At 49.1% G+C, this 20684-nt stretch overlaps 1 protein-coding gene across 1 annotated transcript in view; it reads right to left on the bottom strand.

The window, feature by feature from the left end:
• The window catches only part of GNAS (GNAS complex locus), a 139622-nt gene extending 119536 nt beyond the window's left edge, over positions 1-20086 (bottom strand). Inside the window, exon 1 of the mRNA XM_074604593.1 lies at positions 19777-20086. Within this exon, the coding sequence (XP_074460694.1) occupies positions 19777-20023 (247 nt within the window). The 5' untranslated portion in view covers positions 20024-20086. The remainder of the gene's footprint in view (positions 1-19776) is intronic.
• Positions 20087-20684: the final 598 nt, after the last annotated feature.

The raw sequence follows: 20684 nt of genomic DNA, 5'->3' as shown, positions 1-20684 counted from the left end.
TCATGTCTTGTCTGCACAAGAGTTTTCGGGATGTATTTTCCCTCCATAGCTCTACCACGTATACACTCACATTGCTTTGTTTATACAGGAACAAAAAGTGCCTATGTGTAGCGGTGCCTTTCCAAAATTTTGCATATCACCAAAACAGACGTGCAGCGAGCTGGTCAGGCTTTTCTTGGAGCTGTGCTCATTGTGTGCATTATAAATCTTTTATTGTAATATACCGATTTCTACCAGTTTCCACTAGCATGTAGCTGCCTGCCACAGGCAGGGGTTCACACTAACCACCTCCCATGAGGCGACATCAGCAATCAAGTGCCATTTTCAGGCTGCTTTCAGAATGGCTAGAAGCAAAATCACTGAAAACCATGATCATGAATATCATTAATAGGAGGATGCAGCAGTGGTTCTGCAGATGCCTTTGTGGGAGGAGATGCTTTAAGCAGGGAAATGGAAACTCCATTGCCACATTGGTATCAGAGTGGTAACTCTCCATGTTCGCAAGAAATACAGATTATTCTTTCTTTCAGTCTTCACTGAGCTGCTGCAGAGTGACATCAAGCAAGCATTCCGAAGACAGGGAAGACGTAAGCATCGCTGGACAAACCTGCCACGAGAAACCCGTCCTGTTGTGGTTGCTGTGCAAGGTATTTCTCTGAGCAAGAGAGAGAGCTCAGCCCAAGGGCCAGGAGTACTTTCTAACCAAGCAGAGCGTGGAAACCTCTGCAAAGGCCTGAATTTGCAGTGGAAGAGCTATGCCCTGGGTTTCAAAAGCAGAAGGAAGACAGAGACAGAAAAGTACAACTTCACCCAAGCTATGAATAAAATGCTTGTGCAGCAACGTTACAGAAATTGATAGTAATAAGGCGAAGTACAGCTCGAGGAACTTCTTTTTTTCCAACTGAGTTGCAAATAATAACCCACTGCAGATGTAAACCCATCGCCAGAGGACAGTGGTGGCTGTACCCCAGCACTGGGCAGGGTATACCCAGCTTGGGCCCAGGCCCCCGGCTTGCACCCGGAATGCTCTTTGGGAGAGGCTGGTCCTGGGCACCACCAGAGCCAACAGGACACAGCTGGGCTGGGCTGCTCTGAAACCCAATGAGCTTTTCCAGCACTGACATCTTTGTCCTGAGAGCATCCCCCCAGGGCTCTTTTGCTGAGGAGCCCCCTGAGCCAGGGGGTCCGTACCCCGGTGCTCCAACTGCCTGCCCCCTCCGCAGGCTGAGCCCCGAGGAAGGCCCCGTTTTCAACTGCTTCCCACCACACAAATGCCCTCAGTCCCTTCCTCTGCTCCTCTCCTTCCCTGGCTCCTTCCCATTTTCACCCTCTTCCTTTCTTAACCTGAAACTCATCCTCAATCCTTGCAGCTTTGGCCCCCTCTTCTGTTAGCAAAACCAAACTCCCTGGTCACATTCCCCTTGGAGGTTTGCCGAGTATTCATGAAGTGGAAATGGCTACTTCTTTTTCCTCCTCCCTCCCCTTTCCCCCCCCCCCGCTTCTTTTTCCCCCCTCCTTTTTGGATGGCGATGGTAGTGTGGGTGCAAAGAGAACAGAGACAATGTGTGTTGTCCCTGCCACACCGGGATGTTTGCTGGTGTCCTCTGCAGCAGGACGGCGTGGGCTCCCGCACGGGTCTCATGGCCTGGCGTCAGGATTGCCTGACTTGGCGCTCGCTTTAGTGAAGAGTATTGTTGTAGAGATCTCATCACTCAGCGTCTTGCAAATACCCAGCTCCAGCCTGGCAGAACCACAAGGGAGGAGAAAAGGGAGCACGTGTAGCTCTTGTGAAAACACACTCCAGTTCTTAGTAACATGCATCCACCCTGGGAGATGTTCTTGGAGACCGTTTCTGCCCTGAAGCACTTCCACATTTCCGCCAAAGCTCCTGACCAGGGAGTGTCCCTTTAGATTTGCTGTTGCTCCTTCCAGATGTCACCGTCCAGCGTCCCCTGTGAGACGTGGCCAGGCATTTCACCTTCAGACAAAGACTAAAAGCCCAGCATCTCTAGCTGTGGTCATGTAGGATCGCAGGGCAGGATTAGGGGCTCGGGCTATATGAAACCGTGACCGCAGTGGTACATTTAACTGCCTGTTAGAATTCCAGGGGCTGGGGGACATCCAGGGAGAACAAGTCCAGAGCTGTGCAGGGGATGGAGACAAACAGGCAGGCGCATCCCCACCAACCAAACTGCGTAATTCCTTCTGGAATGGAGTCGTCTTGCTCCTTAAATAGATTAGAATGTAATAAACCAGAAATAAAGTTGTACATGTAGATAAGCCCTCTACACTGAAGAAATAAATTATGCTGGGGAGAAAGAGACAATTAGACAACAGCTTTCCCATGAATACAAAGCCCACCATCTTTTGCGCCTGCCTACAGACATGTAACGTGCAGTATTTCACACACTGCCCTTGTGTTTTGCTCCAGAGCCTGCTGGTGTCTCTCTCGGGGATGGGGAAATCTGCCTGTAAGAATCTGGCGCATCTTCCCCAGCCCGTACCAGGGAGCACCAAGGCAGCTGTAACAGGCACTGAGTCACGTAACTCTTCACAGCACTGCCACAGAGTGGCAAAACTCACAGTGAAAGAAAAGTAGTCATTTTTGCATCCTGCAAATGAAAACCAGCCCAAGGTCACCTAAGGAAGGAGTTGCATGAAACTCCGTGTGTGTGGCATCGAGGAGCACCTCGGCCAAAGGCTTCAAAGCTTCTTTGTTTAAGTGGCTAAAAAAAGCCCAAGTGATCCTGGGCTACTGGATGTCCAGATGGCCATTGACCTTTATATGTGTTTATTTTAAAGATGTGTCGTTATTTTATTTTTCTCATAAGTCAAGCAATTGAATGATTTCTAAATTGTTTTCTCCCTGACCTCTTATTTTCTTCCTGGCTTATTCTAGAAATACTCATTCAAGACTCAAATATTAAGACTGGGTATTGCCCAAATGTTGCAATTCTTCATTCCACAGATTGCTATCACTATTGCAATTGCTATTCCCTCTGGATCTGGAGAAACCCACACAAAAGGACACTAAAAAATCCACATCTGAATAGTATATGCAAGGAATACAAAAGAGAGACTTTGAAGTATCTTTACAAAAATAACCCTTAAGAATTAGGAAGAAAGGGCAGTATCTTTACAAGAGGAGTGTTGTAAGTGATGCCTTCTGCTCTCAGCAATGCTTCGAAGTTCACTTTGTGGATCCAGGTAATTATTAGATCCTATGATTGCATTACCCCCGTGGAATCGTTCTCTTGGGCTAAATTCGCTTCTCCAAAGCACCGGTGCCCCTTGGAGATTCTGCTTTTGAACAAAGATGACTTGCCCTGCTTTGATCGTACATGCTGGGAGAGCAGAGGTGGGGAGCTGAACAGAAGGGAATTCTAGAGAACGGAGGCAATCACACTGACAGCTTTGTCAGACAGCTAAAATAGATGCTGCAATTTGGGAAGCGACTGTGGCTTTATTGCTCAGAAGTTGAAGAGCAGGGCTTGCAACCTGGGCTCCCTCCAGGAGAGCGGGATTCTGCTGGCAAAACCACAGTCCGGCGAGCCCAGGGGCTACGGGCTCCTCGCCAGTACGTTGAGGGTGGTGTAACACCTCTAGCAGACCGCAGTTGCTTTATCCTGACATAGTTATGTCCATACAGTTTATACCACTATAAATAGCGTACTGGTCCACAGCCTACCAGACGTGGTTATCCCAGTACCAAATGAATACCACATCTGAATCCAGACCAATTCTTTGTTACAGTAATGAGTCACACCAGAGACAACTCTACTGTTATCTCCACAGCCTAAACCAAGAAAGGGCCACAGGAGCTGAGGAACAGTTTATAAAGCTCTGCACTGGGCTCTGCTGGCACTGAGCATTCCACTACAAATTGGCATCCTGCAGGACCTGGTCCATCGCTGACCTGAAAGCTCCTCTGCCCAGGAGCTCCTTCTACCATCACTTCCAACCAAACTGCTCCTGACAGCACCTTCCGTACCACAGAGCAACTAAAACAGAAACTCCAAAAGCAGCACACTTCCCTTCATGCTGTTATTAATTTAAACAGTCTCACAGATTTGTGCGAGCACTCAAAATTAAACCAAAATAATGCATATGCTCTTACTGGGCTGAACACGCTGAAGAATCAAGCCCCAGCAAACCAACCCCCAGCATCCTGCAGGAGATGCCATCAGACCTTTAAAGCATCGCAGCACTTGAGGGCGCTGCTGCAATAAATTTAAATCACCCTAAAACTCTCTACTTAGTTTTATTATGAATTAAAACCGCCTGTTAAAATATCAGTGACCCGTGTTGACACTTACTTATACTACTGCTGTTACACTGTGGCCCTTGTTTTGGTAAACAATGAGCAGAAGTTACCACAAACATTTAACATCCAAGGTTAGCATCTAGTTGTCCTTTCAAATATTCGCACAAAGTGATGAAGTGGAAGGAGGACAAGAAAACAATTTAATTCAGAATTAGTTTTTTCTTTGATGTAATGTATTTGCCCTGGGTGAAATGTGAAGGTGTAAGAAAGCATATCTCTTCATGGAACCAAAAAGAAAAGAAGAAATTGGGGGTGAAGATGCAAACAGCAGTTTCTCTTAAGGGAGATCCAAGTTTATGGCAGTATGCTCACTATTTTTCATTGTAGTAGTTTATTAATGACATGATTGTCTCAAAAAAAAAAATTGGGGGGAAGAAAACATGAACTTTATACCATGTTTAATTCACTGGAGGCACTACCACAGTAGGTTCAATCAGTTATTTTCCATTGAAAAGTTACCTTAAAATATGTCCAGAACTAACTTTTCAACGTTTATTGAGCGAGTAGGAGCCTTCTGTTTCATCCTACGCATCTGCTTTCTGCAGGCAAACTATTAAAAGAAATACCTGACAAAGATCTGCACAGCATTGTCATTGCTCATCTGCCTGCTCCACAGGTATGCACAGGGGACAGTTGGAGAAATACAAAAATCCTCTTAATTAACTTTTGTACTGAGAATTATTCCTCCTTATAACGTACAAGATCAAGAGAACCTCTCTCAGACCACATCTCGGAAGCAGAGACAAGGCCAGGAACTGACAACCGCAAGCAGCTCTGTCCTGGTTGACACAGGCCCGCTGTCATTAGAGCCACAACCCGCTGAAGCATCAAACAAATCCGTAATCAAAGGATGGGAGGAGAAAATATACTGGAGGTTTTAGAGGCTAAAGAACACCACTCCCACTTGAGAAATGGGAAGGTCCAGCTTGGAAGGAGGGCCAGCCAGCATTTGGCTCTCCCGTACTAATCAAAATCAAAGTGTTTGGCTGTTATTTGAGTTAACTGGAGGAAAAGCCATCCTCCCCAACACTGTCCCCACCGCTGCGGTCGCCCCTGCCTGTGAGGGTCTCTCCCAGGACTCACTGTGCTGAGACACTTTGTTTTCTGTGAGCATCTGGCTCAGATGTGACATAATCTCTTTCTGGAGGGAATTTTAGGAAATGCTGGAAAACTGCTGCTTCCCAAGTGACAGGAGCAGGATTTTCTTTATGCCCCGTGGGACGCAGGTGGAGGATAAAGCTAAAAGTAAATAGAAATCTCATCTAGTAATGCAACATGGACAAATCCTAATGACCAAGACACGCACCCTTCTTGTGACATCTTCTCAGGAGATCTCGATGAATCAAGCCGCCCCCGCAACATAGGGAATTCCTGCCCCCCCGGCTCTGCTCCCACAGGGAGCCGCAGGGATCCCCCCACCCGCAGGCACAGCTCCAGCACTTTGGCTACACGAAAATCCCACTTTCTCTCCTGCAACACAATAGCTCCAGCAGCGTCTCACAGGGACAGGACGAGCCACCTCTGTGCTCCACCGCCAACCTGTGCTCGACTGCGAGCAGAGACACACAGAGCTGGTCGTGCTCAGGAAGGGGTCTGGCCTGGCGACGCTTGTGCCATCGCCCCGGAGCGGGCACTCGCTGCCCCGTCCCAGCTGGTCACCGTGGGAGCCACCTCCGGGTGGCACCTGCCCAGCCCCGACAGCACCCACCCACGGGCAAGCCTTGAAGGGGGCTGGCACCTTTCACTTGATGGAACTGTAAAAAAATTGGAACAGTCCTTCTGGTTTCAGCATTAAAAAAATCCCACCCAGCAGAGGGGACGCCCGAGTGCAGTGATGGCTCCAGACAGATGTGCCAGGACAGACAGAGCTACAAGAAGAACATGGGACTGAACTGCAAACTCTCCATCTCGAAAGAAGGTAGACAGATCCTGCAATCTTAAAAGGACTTAGAAAAGCACAGGTTTAAGTTTAATAGTTTTCTATGGACCATGCCAATGATATTAGGTGAATAACCATTCAAAAAAATCTCAGAATTTCTCTGGAACAAATTAAATCCAACTATTTAGAAACCGATACTCTGAAGAGCTTTCTAGCAGTCAAAATGAAGTTTCACCATCATGTGGATTACCAAATAGCAATTTAATATAACGAAAATCACCCATTTGTATAAACTTGTTGTAAATAATAAAGCTTATCTATTATTATTAATAAAGACTATTTGAAGCCCGGGAATTTGAAAAACCCAAAACAAACCAGCAAAGCACAGTACTGGATGCACCAGTGGCACAAGAGCAGTTCTCACTTTTCTGACCATTACCAGCGTTGCTGGGTTTCCATGTGCCACTCTGATATCGCTCCTCTTCCCACTCGCTCTGGCGAAGCCACCCGCACCCCCTGGTTCGCAGGGGCCGCCTTCCTTGGTGATAAGCGTGGCGGAATCCCACAGCCCGTACGTCTGTCGGGTTACTGAAGGCTTTCTGTTCTGACCAAACCTCGACGGGTGGCCTCCAACGTTTTCCAGGGTTGCATGGATGAACTCCTAATTCCCCAGTGAAACACAATTACCAAGTTAGATCCGTTGCTACTGTTAAAAAAAATTTAGAGTTTAGGATTATATGGAACCATGCAACTTGTCTTTGTCAGAGGTGTTTACGTGTTGGGTTTTTTTAAAAAACAAACAAACCAACAAACCAGAGTTTCTTGTTCTCAGCGTTTCGGTTCAGCCCCCTCTCATATTTCATCTGCCAACTTCCCTGCTATTGCAGGGGCGCAAAGTCCTGTCCCTCCACCACTGCCCCAGCCGTTCTCAGAAACTCTTGAGTTTTTGAGGCTTCTTATTTTTTGTCCACAGAGCTTTAAATTTGTAAGAAGGTGCCTGTGATCCTAAGGCTTGTAGCATATCCTGGTGGATTTTTCATGATTTACTGCATTTTCCACATTTGCCTGTGACAAAGCAGAACTCCAGCAAACGCTCCCGAGAGTCCACTCGCGTCTCCCTAAAGCAGCCGCCCAACGGTGTTCGCTTGCTCGTCGCAGTGTGGCTAGTTGATACAACCGCATCTTCTTCACCCCCCAAGGAAGTTTCAAGTGAATAAATGACTCTGTTGGACTTGGAAGCAAGTTGTCCAAATTAAAACTGCCTTCTCAAATGATTACTTTAAAACGACAAAAAATTAACCAGCCTGAGGTGCAGCCTTACAGGTGCAGTAGCAGTATGTCTGAGAGCTGGGCTTTGCGCTCTTGATGCAAAGCAATATTTCAGTTGTTTCAAGACACGTTTGCCACAGTTTAACCCTTATATTAACACACAAACCTGCATGAAAATCTGTTCCATCATAAAAGTATACCAGAGAATATTTGTATTTTCAATCTGATTCTAAAGATGCAGCTTCAAAATGCAAATGCAGTACCCTAGCAAACTAGTGTTGACTGTGCAAATAAATGTTTAAAAAATTGTTTCTGGAAGCCCAGCAAAAGTTGGGCTTGAAATCTCTCAGTGGAATTACATTTTCATTCAAGCAATACCACATAGTTTGGAAGCCACAGAAAATGTCTATTAAGACAGTTGCTAATTTAGAGAAAAACTGACCCCATCTGGAACCGCGTCTGCAGTGCTGTTCATTGCACCACAAGAAAAATATTATTGCACTGCAGCGTGTGAAGCTTTGTAACAAAGATGACGCCAGGTCAAAAGAATCTAACTTACAAAGACAGGCTGAGGTTAAGGTCTTGCTTCTACTAGAAGAGATTAAGTCCAAAAGGAAGTTTAATATGAAGGAAGGAGTGGAAAAAAGATGAATTGAACTGACAGTTAATATAAACTTTTTTCCTCCATGAACAATAAAAACTTCCAGCTCTAGGAGGATGCTTTCCAATAATGCAAATTGAGGTAAGTAAATTAAAGAGACCTTAGGAAGCACTATTCTGAATGTAAAGAAACGTAATCATAGCGAGAGCACTATCGGGGCAGATTGCTTAAGTAAGGCTTAAGTAAATGCAGAGACCCCAGAGAGAACGGAGGGGAGACGACATCCCTGAGTCAGACACCTTGGTGCCTTAAAGCACGGAGAGGACGAGTCGGCATTTATGAACAACGGCTTGAAGTCAGGGCGTACATGATGGGAAACACAGACCCAAGGCGGGCTGCACTGGGATCTGCCCGTGCAGCAGCATGGGGCTGTGGCCAGACCCAGGAACCTGCCGTAGGAGACACGGAAAAATCCATGGAAGCAAGACAGGGACCAACGAGTTCAGCAATCTCTGGCATTAGGAAACAGCTCAGTGAGATGCAGAGGACCTGAAGCGTAGCTTAAGGCATCAGAAAGGAAATCAGGCACTTCTGCCCTTCAGCTGAGTTAGCTCTGCGATAAGGCAAGGATAGCAAGGACAACAGAAGAGCCCAGCAGTGGCAAGAAGCTCACCAGGTGCCAGTTTTGTCCTGCTGAGAGCAGGAGGGAAGGGAGCAGGTTCTGAAGGAAGCAGCTGTAAAATAAGCCGAGAGTCCAGAGAGAAGCAGCTGTAGAAAAAGACGTTCCGATGGGGCATTTGTGAAAATAAAAGTGAGATGAGTTTTTAGAAAGCATCCTGTCAGTGGTAAGGGTTCAGAAATGCTAACATTATTTTTCTGACACGCTGCATCTGTGGAAAGCATGCTAGGGAACGGAGCAGCAAGCAAACCAACAGGGACAACAAGACGGAATAGACGAGACGGAGACCCACTAGTCACGGACAACACCCACTGAGATCAGCAGTGGTGCAGGGGAGATCGCCCTTCTGGCAGGACTACAAGCTGTAGACCACAGATAACCCAAGCCCCGTGTTTCTAACGGCATGCTGAGCACACGTGGAGGAGCAAGCTGGTGACCACTCCAGAGAGGAGAACCTGGGGGAAGCAGGAGCTGCCAGGGATGGCAAGAGCAGACACGGCTTCCCTCCTCTCTTCTCTCCAGCACAATATTCCGTTTACTTCATTCATCCGGCCTGTGACCTGTGAATGGGGACATGGACTTCAGCACACGTGGCTTATGGGTGGATCACATCATAGAGTCCGAGGCTGGAAGGGACCTCAAGGATCATCTGGGCCAACCTTTCTTGGCAAAAACATGCTCCAGACATGATGGCCCAGCACCGTGGCCAGCTGGATCTTAAAAGTGTCCAATGATGGGGAATCCACCACTTCCCTGGGGAGATTATTCCAATGGCTGATTGTTCTCAGTGTGAAAAATTTTCCTCTTGCGTCCAATTGGATTCTCCCCAGGAGTAACTTGTACCCATTACCCCTTGTCTTTTCTGTGTGACTCCTTGTAAAAAGGGAGTCTCCATCTTCTCAAGCTGATGATGCTTAAAGATTTTAATAAGGACCAATTGAACAGCAGCCAATTAAACTTAAAAATTAAAATTAAAATTTTAATAAGGACCAATTAAACAGTCAATGAAGACTTGGAAAAATTGACAGAAAGTCTTCCTGTTGGAATGGTGTTGAATTTTCTGATGTTGCACACGTAAAAATTGAATTATAGTTTGGTATTAAAGTTGGATAAGGAAATGATAAAGCCCTCCATTCGTATACGGCTTGCTCAAATCTCCAGCATTCCTCCACAGGCAAAGCAATACCTGACAATACGCTGTCACATATGCATGTGCATCGGCCAGGCATCGGCTAGGAAACAAGCACACCTCTGCCTCCAAAAGCCAGGCCATTCCCATCTAAACCCACAAGCAAATTTCTCCTCAACTGCAGCATCGTCAGCCATAAAAATCTATCAGTAAGTCACCCTCTAAAGAAACTGCAAGGAACACCACCCATCCTCGAGCAATACAGCCGGGACGTGCCGTGGCGCGAGGGAGAGGAGCCACCCGCGGCTCCCGCCGCCTCCCCGGCTCCCGCTGAGGCTGGCTGCTGGCTGCGTCCACCGCGAACCCCTGAATTCTCAACTCCAGCTTCACGTGGAATTACTCTTTCCTAAGAAAGAGGTGATCTGTACTGGGTGAGATCAGTGGGAAATGATGATACCAAGCATATTTGAATACCATGCCAGGCCTGTTGCTGAGCAATCCAGATTTCAGCCAAATTAAATGCCGTACAGCTCTACAGGACTACCAACATCTGTTTTCAAGAGGTGTCCAGATCATTAGCAGCTAATTCTAATTCTCTGTTACATTCCCTGCCATATGCTGGGGGATAATCTCAGCAAGCAACAGGGATTTTCATCTCAAATCCTAACAAATCTGCTCTGCAAGGCTTCAGGGTTTTTCTTATGTCATTTATTAGATAATACCCTCAGCTGCTCCTCTCTGCTCTTTCCATGCCTTGTGTCTACTCTTTCATAGCACCCAAAGGCTCCTGCAACCTGCCAAGGAACAACTGACCATTTCTTCATGCCATCCTCGAAAAAAATTCCCTCCCTTGCCAAATACAGAATTTACCTCCTGGACAAACCCAGGCCCAGGCTGTCCCCTGCCCAGCCAGCGCTGCCACCTGCGAGAGGCGTAAGGCAGGACAGCTGTGCTGGGCAGGCTCCGAAGGCTGTTGTCCCTCACCGGCGGGAGCAGCCTTCGGCCCTGGTCCGAGCTTCCCGCGCGGGCTACGTGTCTGCGCGTGTAGCCAGCAGCATATGAAGAACACAGGGAGAAAATCTGGGTTTAAAAGTAACTTCATTAACTGAAATTCAGAGATCTTTTTGGCACTTTACTTGGCAAAATCAAGATGCCTACACTGAAAGCTGTGATGGCACTTCTGTGGCCGTAAGAAAAGTGTTTATACACAAACAGAATTTGATCTTTGGCATTAAGCAACAATAACAACAAAACTGGAAGTGAGTGCAGTACTGACAAAAGACAGGGGACGGACTGCTCTGGGGCCTGACTCCCTTCTCCAGGGCACGAGCAGAGGCATCGTGAATCTGTCACAATCTCCAACCCAGTGCCATCCCTTCCCTGCACAAGGGGGGACCGAATCTCACTCCAGCTTTGGCCTCTCTCCTCCCCAGCAAGGCGCTATCTGGGCTGGGCTTTCTGACAGGCCTGCCAGGGGCATCTCCGGCACGCCGGCTGGGAAGAGGAGCAGCTGTCCCCAGGAGCTGCTGGTGCTTCCACCCCACACGTCCCATCCTCCAGTGGATCAACAGCAGCGGACTTGACTGTGAACACACCACGGCAGACCAACCCCAGGGTGGGGAGGGCTGGGAGGATCTGGCAGTCCCGTCTGCCGCCAGCGGCGTGATGAGCAGTTCCTGCAGTCCCACAGCTTCCACCCGAGCCACCAGCAGTGGTGCTGCTGGTGGGGAGCCATGTACGGATGGGGTATTTTTATCTCTTCTTCATTCCCACCCCTGTCAATCCACAACAACCTTCAACTCGTTAGAGGTGGGAAAGATGGTTCACAATGAGAAAAGGATCCCCTGGCTCGATTTCCGTGTCACCGCGGTGGCACAGCTGCATCAGTCCTGGCTTCCCAGCTCCTAGTAACCTTTCCAGACAAAAATAGCAGACCTACTGCTTGATTTTTAGCAGCTGAAGAGCAGCAGTAAACCACATAAGTGTTATGTAAAACGATCTTTTTCTAAGTATATGTTTATTGTGCACTGAAGTAGTGGATTTAATTACAAACAACTGGAAGTTTTTAACAGTCTGGATTGCCCCCTACTCCCTTTCTAAAAAGTAAGGCTTGGCAGTGGCTTTTGGGTTTCATTGCAAGTCTTCTAAGTATTTCCTTGGAAAGACTTTACACTTGGTCCCAGGCAAGAAGTCAAAATCAACATTTAAAAAGCATGCCCTGCAGAATTTCCAGGACTGGGCAGCATTAAGGTATACTTATAGAGGCCAGGAGAACTGCTTTTTGTGCTTTTTGACTTCGTGCATAAAGCTGGTCTTCAGACAAGGAAGTTTATATTCCAAATAATATTTTTAACTACATGCGGTCAAGTACATAACTTATCAGGCCTTTCCTCGCCCCCTCCCAAAATAAGCCTGAATGGTAAATATCATTGCAGCATTTAGTTTTTGCTTAAATCTCTGCTAGGAGGGACAGATTCTCAAGCCTAATACAGAATTATTCAATGGCAGAAAAAGTTTCAAATAACATTTTGGGCCCGACAGCGATACTCGGGCTGAACTTTCTGGTTCTGCACTGAAGTGGATTTCGCACCCTTTGGCGGTGTGTCACCCTCACTCTGTCCGGGGGGTGGCACGCCGTCCCCGTGCCCTCGCAGGAGGCTCCCGCGGGCCCTGGCTCTGTGAATAATCCCACTGGATCCGGCGGGACTGCCACGGAGCTGCAACGCTGAAACTTCTGGTTTGAGCCAAAGGCCAAGAATGAAATTTCACCCATTTCACCTGTTTGCTAATCAAACAGGCCTGTGCAAATTGCTCCCGACTTTCCAATAGCCGCACACACGGCGCTTTTGGGTACAAGGATATACACATGTTTAAGAACTATCCGCTCAAATTTTATCTCAATTTTTGTTCTGGGGAAAAACAAATAAGGAATATTTCCCTTGTCAATATTTGAAGTGTCTTTAAAAACAAATACATATCCTCCAGCAATATCTGCAAATCAAGTCCCGCGTCAGTCACCACCTAAAACCACAAAATGCTACAGACGAGATTAAACGCCAAAGAAGCTGAGAGAAGTGAAAGCACAAGCAGTGTTAAAGAATGAGGCTTAGAGGAGAAAATATCTTTTAGCTTTTACAGACTAAAAGGTATTTCTTGTATGTTTTTAATCAACAGAGAAAAATCGGGTCTATCAAATGGTGAATTTCCTGTGTGGAGATAAGGCAAGGAAAATGTCAAGGGAGTGTTTTATGCAGTATGTTTTTTCCAAATGGATAGTTTTCACTGGTATTTATAAAAAACAAAACCTAAATGCAGATTTTCAGCTCACAATAGCATGCCCTTCCCCGTGTCTCTGCTTCCTCCCCTTGCAAAGTCCCAGTCTCACAAATCCCCCGGCGCTCCAGAAAACCTCCCGGCTAATCAGCGATCTTGAGATGTCAGCACAAAAAACAACCAGAAAAAATGCAAAACCAAACAAATAGAGCCCACAAACTAAAAAATTTGTTCGGCGGGGGGTGGGGAAGGGAAGAGGAAGAGGTTGTGGTGTAACGCGCGATGAGGATGTCACTGAGAAGGAGAAGGACAAACCCAATAAAGTGCTTTTTTCCCCTCATTCCCACAGCAGCATCTCCCCACTGGAGCTGCTGCCCAGGCGCAGCCTGAGCTCTGCGCCCCGGGACCGGAGCCGCTCTGCAGGCACCGCCACAGGGCAGCTCCTGTTTCCACCACGGCTCGCTGTGCTCCAGGCTACGTCACTCGGACCTTCTGCTGCCTCCTCCAAGAAGCCAGTATATTTATTTAATGTATAAATACATTTCCACAAGTTTGCATTTTCCTGTCAAGTCAGGCCACCCATTCACACCTGAAAACCCTCTTCCCAGTCCCAAAGAAAATTTCATGGGACGCAGCTGCCCTCATAACAAACTCCTGACTCCCATCAACTTGTGTGCCAGGGGAGTCTCAACTTCTTTCAGGCAAGAAACGGGGTGGCTTTGCTCACAACTTGTGATGCCGGTAGGTGCCACAGCCATCCTTTCTACAGGAGGAAAGGAAAAGCTGCTACCTTCCTTCAGAACAACAGAAATGGAACAAACCGCTAAAAAGCAATAGTCAAAGAGAGAGTACCCTTGGGGTAGAGTTTCAGCTTTAAAAAAACCCCAGACTCTGAAGTTAGGTCCATGGCTACACAGAAATGCAGCCCCTCTAGAGTGACGGATGATGATCTTTATCCCACCAGGCATCTACTGAGTAAAAATACAGATGACCTCTAACATGGAGATTGCATGTATGCCGGGGAGGAGGGGAGATGATGTACATCGATGCTGCTGTCTGACTGCACAGCTGTGGCTGGTGCCAGGGAATCCCCCAGATTCCTCACCCCCTTCCCACAAAAATCCATGCATGGAGCATCCCTTCAGCATTAGCTGTAACTGTGAATGTAATTATTTTGCAGTTTGGATCTTTATACAGAGAGCATCATCCTAGCATCAGTACAGTCTGCCATCCATTAGCCCTTCATCGTAACACTTTTATAGCAGTGCTGCTGTAGGTTTCCTGACACCTTCCTGTGCCAGACCCTGTTTGAAGCAGCTCAAACTTTGCCAGGCTTCAAATACGCTGGCTGAAGCTCTCCACACCATGTGTCTGCCTCAGGCTAATGATTTTCTTGTTGATGTGGAGGTGGTACAAGGAAAAAGTAAGGTTGGGAGCTCTCAAGGAAAAAATACAAACAAAACCACACACAAGACAGAACATAAAAACTCCACACCCCAAAAAAACACAACAAAGGAAAAAGCAGGGAATGATGAGTAGTTTGCCCGTCTCCTTTCTATGAAATTTTAAAGTAGGAGCAGGAGAGAAACTACTTTACCAAGTGATCTGACGCATAGAGGTGCCAGTGCTGAAGCCACTCCATTGCTCTGAGGTTCAGTGAATGTTCACCCGATGACAGCACAGGTCCTGGAGCCAGCATTGCTTGCGTACCAAGTAAAGCCTTGTCCAAGTTTGCAAAGCTTTCCAGGTACTTTTGTACAGGGTGAGCATGGTCCAGACCCAGAAGATCTCTGTGCCATGGATCACATTTTGTATTCGGCAGTGGGAACCGCGCAGGACTGGTCTCGTGGAGGCTCTTCGTCACAAAGGAAGGCCCATAATTAGCACATCACCTCCTGGCGTCCACAGCAGGATCGTCACGTCTGCACTGGGAAGTGTTGGGCAGATGGAAACCACAGAGATCCCCATGTCCAGGTGGTCTTGTATCTGGCATTTACTGGGGACCCTACTGAAAACAAGGTAATCCCCTCGCACTAGCGACAGCCCCTTTGGAGGGCCGGCACCTGGTGCTGCGCTCAGAGCTGCCCCGCACAAGGTGCCCCCACCACCAGCACCCCTGGGATGGAACCCAGGATTCTTTGGTTTTCCTGTTCCTGCTTTTCTTAAAGGGGAAATTCAATACCAACTTGGTGTAAGATGTTTAGTGTCAAAAATCTTGTTCTCAAGAATTAGGAAGTGCCAGGATAAATGTTCCCTCTACATTTTTAGTCTAGTCTGTTCTGCACATCTTTTACACAATCTTCTATCTTCTAATACGGATCATACGCTTTTTTTTGCAGGGTGTGTGCCCCCTTTTCTAGCTCACAATACAAGAAACAAATGGGTTGTAAGTGAATGGAACTATTGTCAACAGGGACAAGCTCCTGAGAGATGGAACTTGTCAAGTGCTTGACCACATCCCTGTCTTCATCGCTGGGCGTCCTCCCCTCCCCACCCAACCCCGAGAGACGCAGTGCCAGGTAATGACCTCGCCGCATGAAAGGTGGGCAATCACAACAGGAGAAGGGACCTATCTTGTGGGATTTGCCATGAAATGCTGTCCCGGAGAAGCAGGGCAGCTTCCCTCTGCTGCGGAGCCGAGCAAGCAGCCCCCGCAGCAAAGACGGGGCATTTAAAATCAGTGGTAGCTTTGGACCATTTTAGCTTTAGTCTTCGGTGGCATTTCCCTCTCAAGCATCCATGAAAGGAGGAGAAAGATACCACCTCGTTCACAGCAGTGCCATGCACTGGCATCTATGAAGCCTTCAGTCCCGGTGGCGATCAGCACTACAGAAAAGCCCGCAAGGACTTCGACAGTTCTTCGCTGAGCGCAGGGTATGGATGGTGTGTTGTAAACAGGGCACGGGGTGACACATTGTATGAGGGGGACAAGAATATTGAATAGCTGCACATTCACTGCACAGCACCCAGCTTGTGCCCTGAATGAAGTACCAGCCCCGTGGAAAAAAGCACAACGTAAACCATACAAGACAGCTGTCTGTATTATATGGCGTGGAAGGGCTTACCGTGCAGCGTACACACAGAGAGGGTGACTGTGGCTGGTCTTCACGCTGATATTTCCTAGCCCTTTAAACTATGTTTTTCTTCCTGTGTAATATATTCCCTCTATAAAAACTACAAATTTGCATGCCCTATATTCGTATTTGTACCAATATAAATATTTCTGCTAGAAACATTTTTACTTAAGCACCGATGTAGATAAGATTCAGAATGGCCACTATTTAATATATTGTAGTTTAATATAAATACCTAAGATGACAAGTGCATATATCTATATTGCTATATTGATACCCACGTTTCCTTTTCAATATGGGAATAAGCTACAAGTGCGTTTTACATAGGTAAGAGTTCAGCCTGAGAGAGCGAGCAAACCCAGCGCACAAGGACTGGCAGAGCAGGGAGAGGAGCCCAAGTTCCCTCTCCGACAGCAAACCCACGGCAGAGGAGCGAGGCCACGGGAGAGCAACGCACGCACCAGGAGAGCTGAACGGCCAGGCCCGGCAGAGCGGGGGTTTGCTGGAAAACGCTAACTGATCAAAAGCATTAAAACCCCTCAGACAGGACTATAGTATTTGTATTCATAGAGTATTTGTTTTCATATAATATTTGTTGTAAGATAAAAAAACCCACAAACCACAATTTAAGTAGAATTATACTTTAAAGTCTTTAAAAAAAAATAAATAGAGGAAGACCCACGTTATCGTCACCAATGAGAAAGCACACGCAGAATGGAATTGTTTTATGGCAGTTTAAAATCATTTCCCCTATAAGCACACACTTTCAATTTTAGAGCCAGGATTGTTCTCAAATTAAAAACAACCCCCACGCACTGAAACTCACCCTCCAATACCCAGTAGTAACCCTGAACTCACACTATGTTGCCAACGTAACAGTGATTGTAATCTTGAAGTTGCAACTTGTACAGTACACTAAACAAAATCCAATGAGATTGCACCTGATTGATTGTGCATTTTCCTTTCACAAAAACAAAGCAAAAAAATTACTCTCCTGCAAGTACAAAGTCAGAGTATTGCTTCAAAAATAGAGCAGGTGTAAGTTCTTTGCTCTACTGAAATGAAGAGAGGTTTCAGGAATCTGGAATTTACCTTATACATTTGTGGTGGTGAAAAAAGGATTGAAAAAAAACCATGAAAAATTCTTAAAATCACGTAAGACAGCGGGAGCAGCTATCCACTGAGTAACTGCACCCATGCACTGCACATCCCTGAGCACTCCCATAAAGTGAGGAAATTTCCTTCCAAAAAAGGAACTGCAAACAGAGCAGAAGTACTGGTGGTGCTGGAGAGCCCCGACCTGAGTTACAGACCGGAGCACCCAGCGTCAGATACGTCACATACAGGCTGTGACACCTGGGACTCTGTCACCCCCGCGCTCCACACAGCCCAGCACGCGACAGGAGGACGCGCTCTGCGTTTGCAGCCCTTGAACATATACAAGGTAACGCAGCCATGTGTTAAAAACAATTTAGTCTTGAGGACAGACCTGACCTGACGCATCAGTGCAGTTCTCATTTAAATGGCATTACTCCCAAAGAAAGCGCAGCCACTGGTGCTGTCCTTTGCTGTCCACGGCAGCGATATTCTCCTGCGGGAGCACATCAGCCTGAGAAGTCGGGAGCATGAGTAGAAAACCACGAGTACCTATTGCCGCTTTTGCCATTGAGCCTTCAAGCCCAAGCGAGGGGATATCCCTGGCTCTGTACTTCTTCAGCCTTTTTTTCCCCGCCCATCCTAACTCCATTCCTTGGAAAAAGACTCAGTTGCAGCTTTAAGCCCTAGCTAGATGCTCCTGCCCCCCTCACTCAATTTTACTGTCCTGCACTATTTGCACATGTAATCCATGAGCATCTCAGCACAGAGACACTCAGCTGTGGCAGCGATACCTGCATATAAAGTATAACCAAGTATACCCCAGACTTCTTATTCCAGTTTAGAAATAAAAAATTCACAAAGTAAGAGTGAGAGCGGGATGCAGGAGAGAAGCAGCAAGGGAAGGAAGCTAACGGGAAAACAGACAGTCCCCGCGCAAGGAGCAGGGAAATGGGTCTCTCGGGCATCCCAAGATTTACAAGAGGGCCAAAAAGTGACTTCCTGCTATTCAAGTCCAGGCTGAAATAAATATAATAAACCAGTGCCAGCATAACACTGGCTCATATCCATCAGATTTATAAACCAGTACTTTGACAAAGAATGCTCTCTCTGCTGGCTTCACCATAGATAATGTTAAACTGCTAAGATACATTGTTTAACCCACTCAATGTTTAATGTCACTTCTGCAAAAAACAGTTCTGTGGCACAACGTGTTAGAAGCAATATTAAAAAAACAGGCAACTGAAATATTGCCTACTGCAAATACAGAAGCCTATCAGATAGCCTTTATGACTTGCAGATTAACATCAAAATTAGCCCTACTGTTTTTTTTTCTCCTAATTATTTAAACTACAAAGAGAAAGCAATTCTCACAGATCCTTCTTCAAGCACTTGTTCACTACAGAAAAAACTTGAAATATGTTAAAAAAATCCATAAGACTCCTAGAGCGGAGCCTGTGCTGGAAAGGAACGCCAGGCTGGTGAGAGGTGTGATTTCTCACCCGTGCAGTCACAGCGTACGAGCTTCAGTCTTCACACAAGTGCTGCTCAACCCCCTTCCCCCGAGAAGAAAATACACCTTTATGAACACCAGCATCGCTACAACTGCGTCAAAAGAAGCTGTACTGCTAGAATAAAAACTCTGACCACTGTGACTCAGAAAACTATGCCCAATATTGTTTGCTAAAGCTCCTCAAAATCCAGCTCCTCTATTACAAGGTACAAACATGTACTGAGAAGACCAGGGCCAAACCTTGCTGCGCACCTCAGGGGGTGGGAGCCTTCTCAAGTCATTTGCAGACATTTGAAAATATTCTCCGTTATTGCAAGACGCTCAGAGTTTCGCAGCCCCCTCGTGCGGGACACCGTGCTTCACCTGCAGGTGCGGGGGGAGCGGGGGCATCCCCAACTCCCGGCTCACTCGAGGGCCGGCGCGCGGTTCCCTGCGGCGGTTTGCGCTGGGATCGCGCCCCGCACCGGCACCGGGCATCCCGCACTGCTCACGCACCGCGCACCGGCACCGGGCACCCGGCCCCGCGGCGGACAGCGGGACGGTTCCTCTCTCGTCCTCCTCCTCTGGAGGGAGCCCAGTGCCGCCGCAGGCGCATCCCCCGCCCGGGGCCGCGGATCCCCGCACCGACCCACTGGGACCCTCCGGCGTGTGCTCGGGGCGGCGGCAGAAAATTAACGCGCGTATCGGAACTCGGGCTTTCTCCGCGCAGGGGGGCGGCACCGGCCGAGAGAGCCCTTCCGCCCCCCCCCCCGCGGTGCCTCCGCGCCAACGGCCGCCCGGCGGGGGAAGCGCCCGCCGCACCGCCGCGGGATGCCGCTGCCCCCCCCGCTGTGTGCCCGCAAGCCCCCACCGCGGCGGGGCTCCGTCTGCCAGCCCCGGGAGGCGGCGGCTGCCGCTCCGCCCCGCACCTGCCGCTCGGCCCCGCTCCCGCCCCGCTCACCGAGCAGCAGCAGCCGGTGCGTCTGCTTGTACTCCCGCTTCTCCGCCTTCAGCGTCTTGTCGATGCTCTTGCTCCGCTTCTTGTCCGCCCGCTCCTTGGCCACCAGGTCCTGCCGCAGCCGGTGCCGCACCTGCGGGTCGCCCGGCTCCGCCGCCGCCGCCGGGGGGGGGCCGTCCGCCTGGCCGCCGTAGGGCGCGGAGGGGTGCGCGGCGGCCAGGCGGGAGCGCAGGCTGTAGCACAGCCCCATGGTGCGCTAGGGCGCGGCGGGCATGCTGCGGGGCGCCGGGGCGGGGCGGAGGGCCGGGGCGGGGCGGGCGGGGGGCGGTGGCGGCCTCCTGAGGCGGCCCCGCTCCGCCGGGCTGCGGGGCGCGCGCTGCCCTGCGCCGGGCCCGCGCCGCCCGCACGTGATGCGGACACGGTTACCGTATTCTCTGGAAAGCGGCGCCCGCCGCGGCCTCACGGCGCACACCCCCCCCGCCCCCTCCCCGGGCGGGCACCGGCCGGCCCGACCCCGCGGGCTCCGCACCCGAGAGCCGCGCGTCGGCCCCCCCGCCTCCGGCAGCCCGCACCGCCCCGGCCCCGGTGAGGGGCTCGCCACCGGGAGCTGAGGACCCCGCTCCGCGGGGGGCGTCCGGCCTGAGCTCCCCCACCGCAGCACCCGCGGTGACCAACGGCCCACCGCGTCCTGGCGACATCCGAGGAGCGCAACGGTCGGACCCGGTGACCTTAACGGCCCTTCCCGGCCTCAACGGCCCGGTCTCTGTCCTGTCTCAGCCCGCTTGCCGTGCCCCGGGTTCTCTGCACACTCCTGTTTGTCAGTGCCTCCTTGATCTTCTACCAACACCGTCAGCCAGCAGAGGAGTCGACGATGGAGTTTGCTCTCTCACTCTCCCCCTCTCCTCTGGAGG

The sequence above is a fragment of the Larus michahellis genome, chromosome 12, assembly GCF_964199755.1.
Source record: "Larus michahellis chromosome 12, bLarMic1.1, whole genome shotgun sequence".
Classification (NCBI taxonomy): domain Eukaryota; kingdom Metazoa; phylum Chordata; class Aves; order Charadriiformes; family Laridae; genus Larus; species Larus michahellis.
This window is presented reverse-complemented; position numbering and strand designations above follow the sequence as displayed.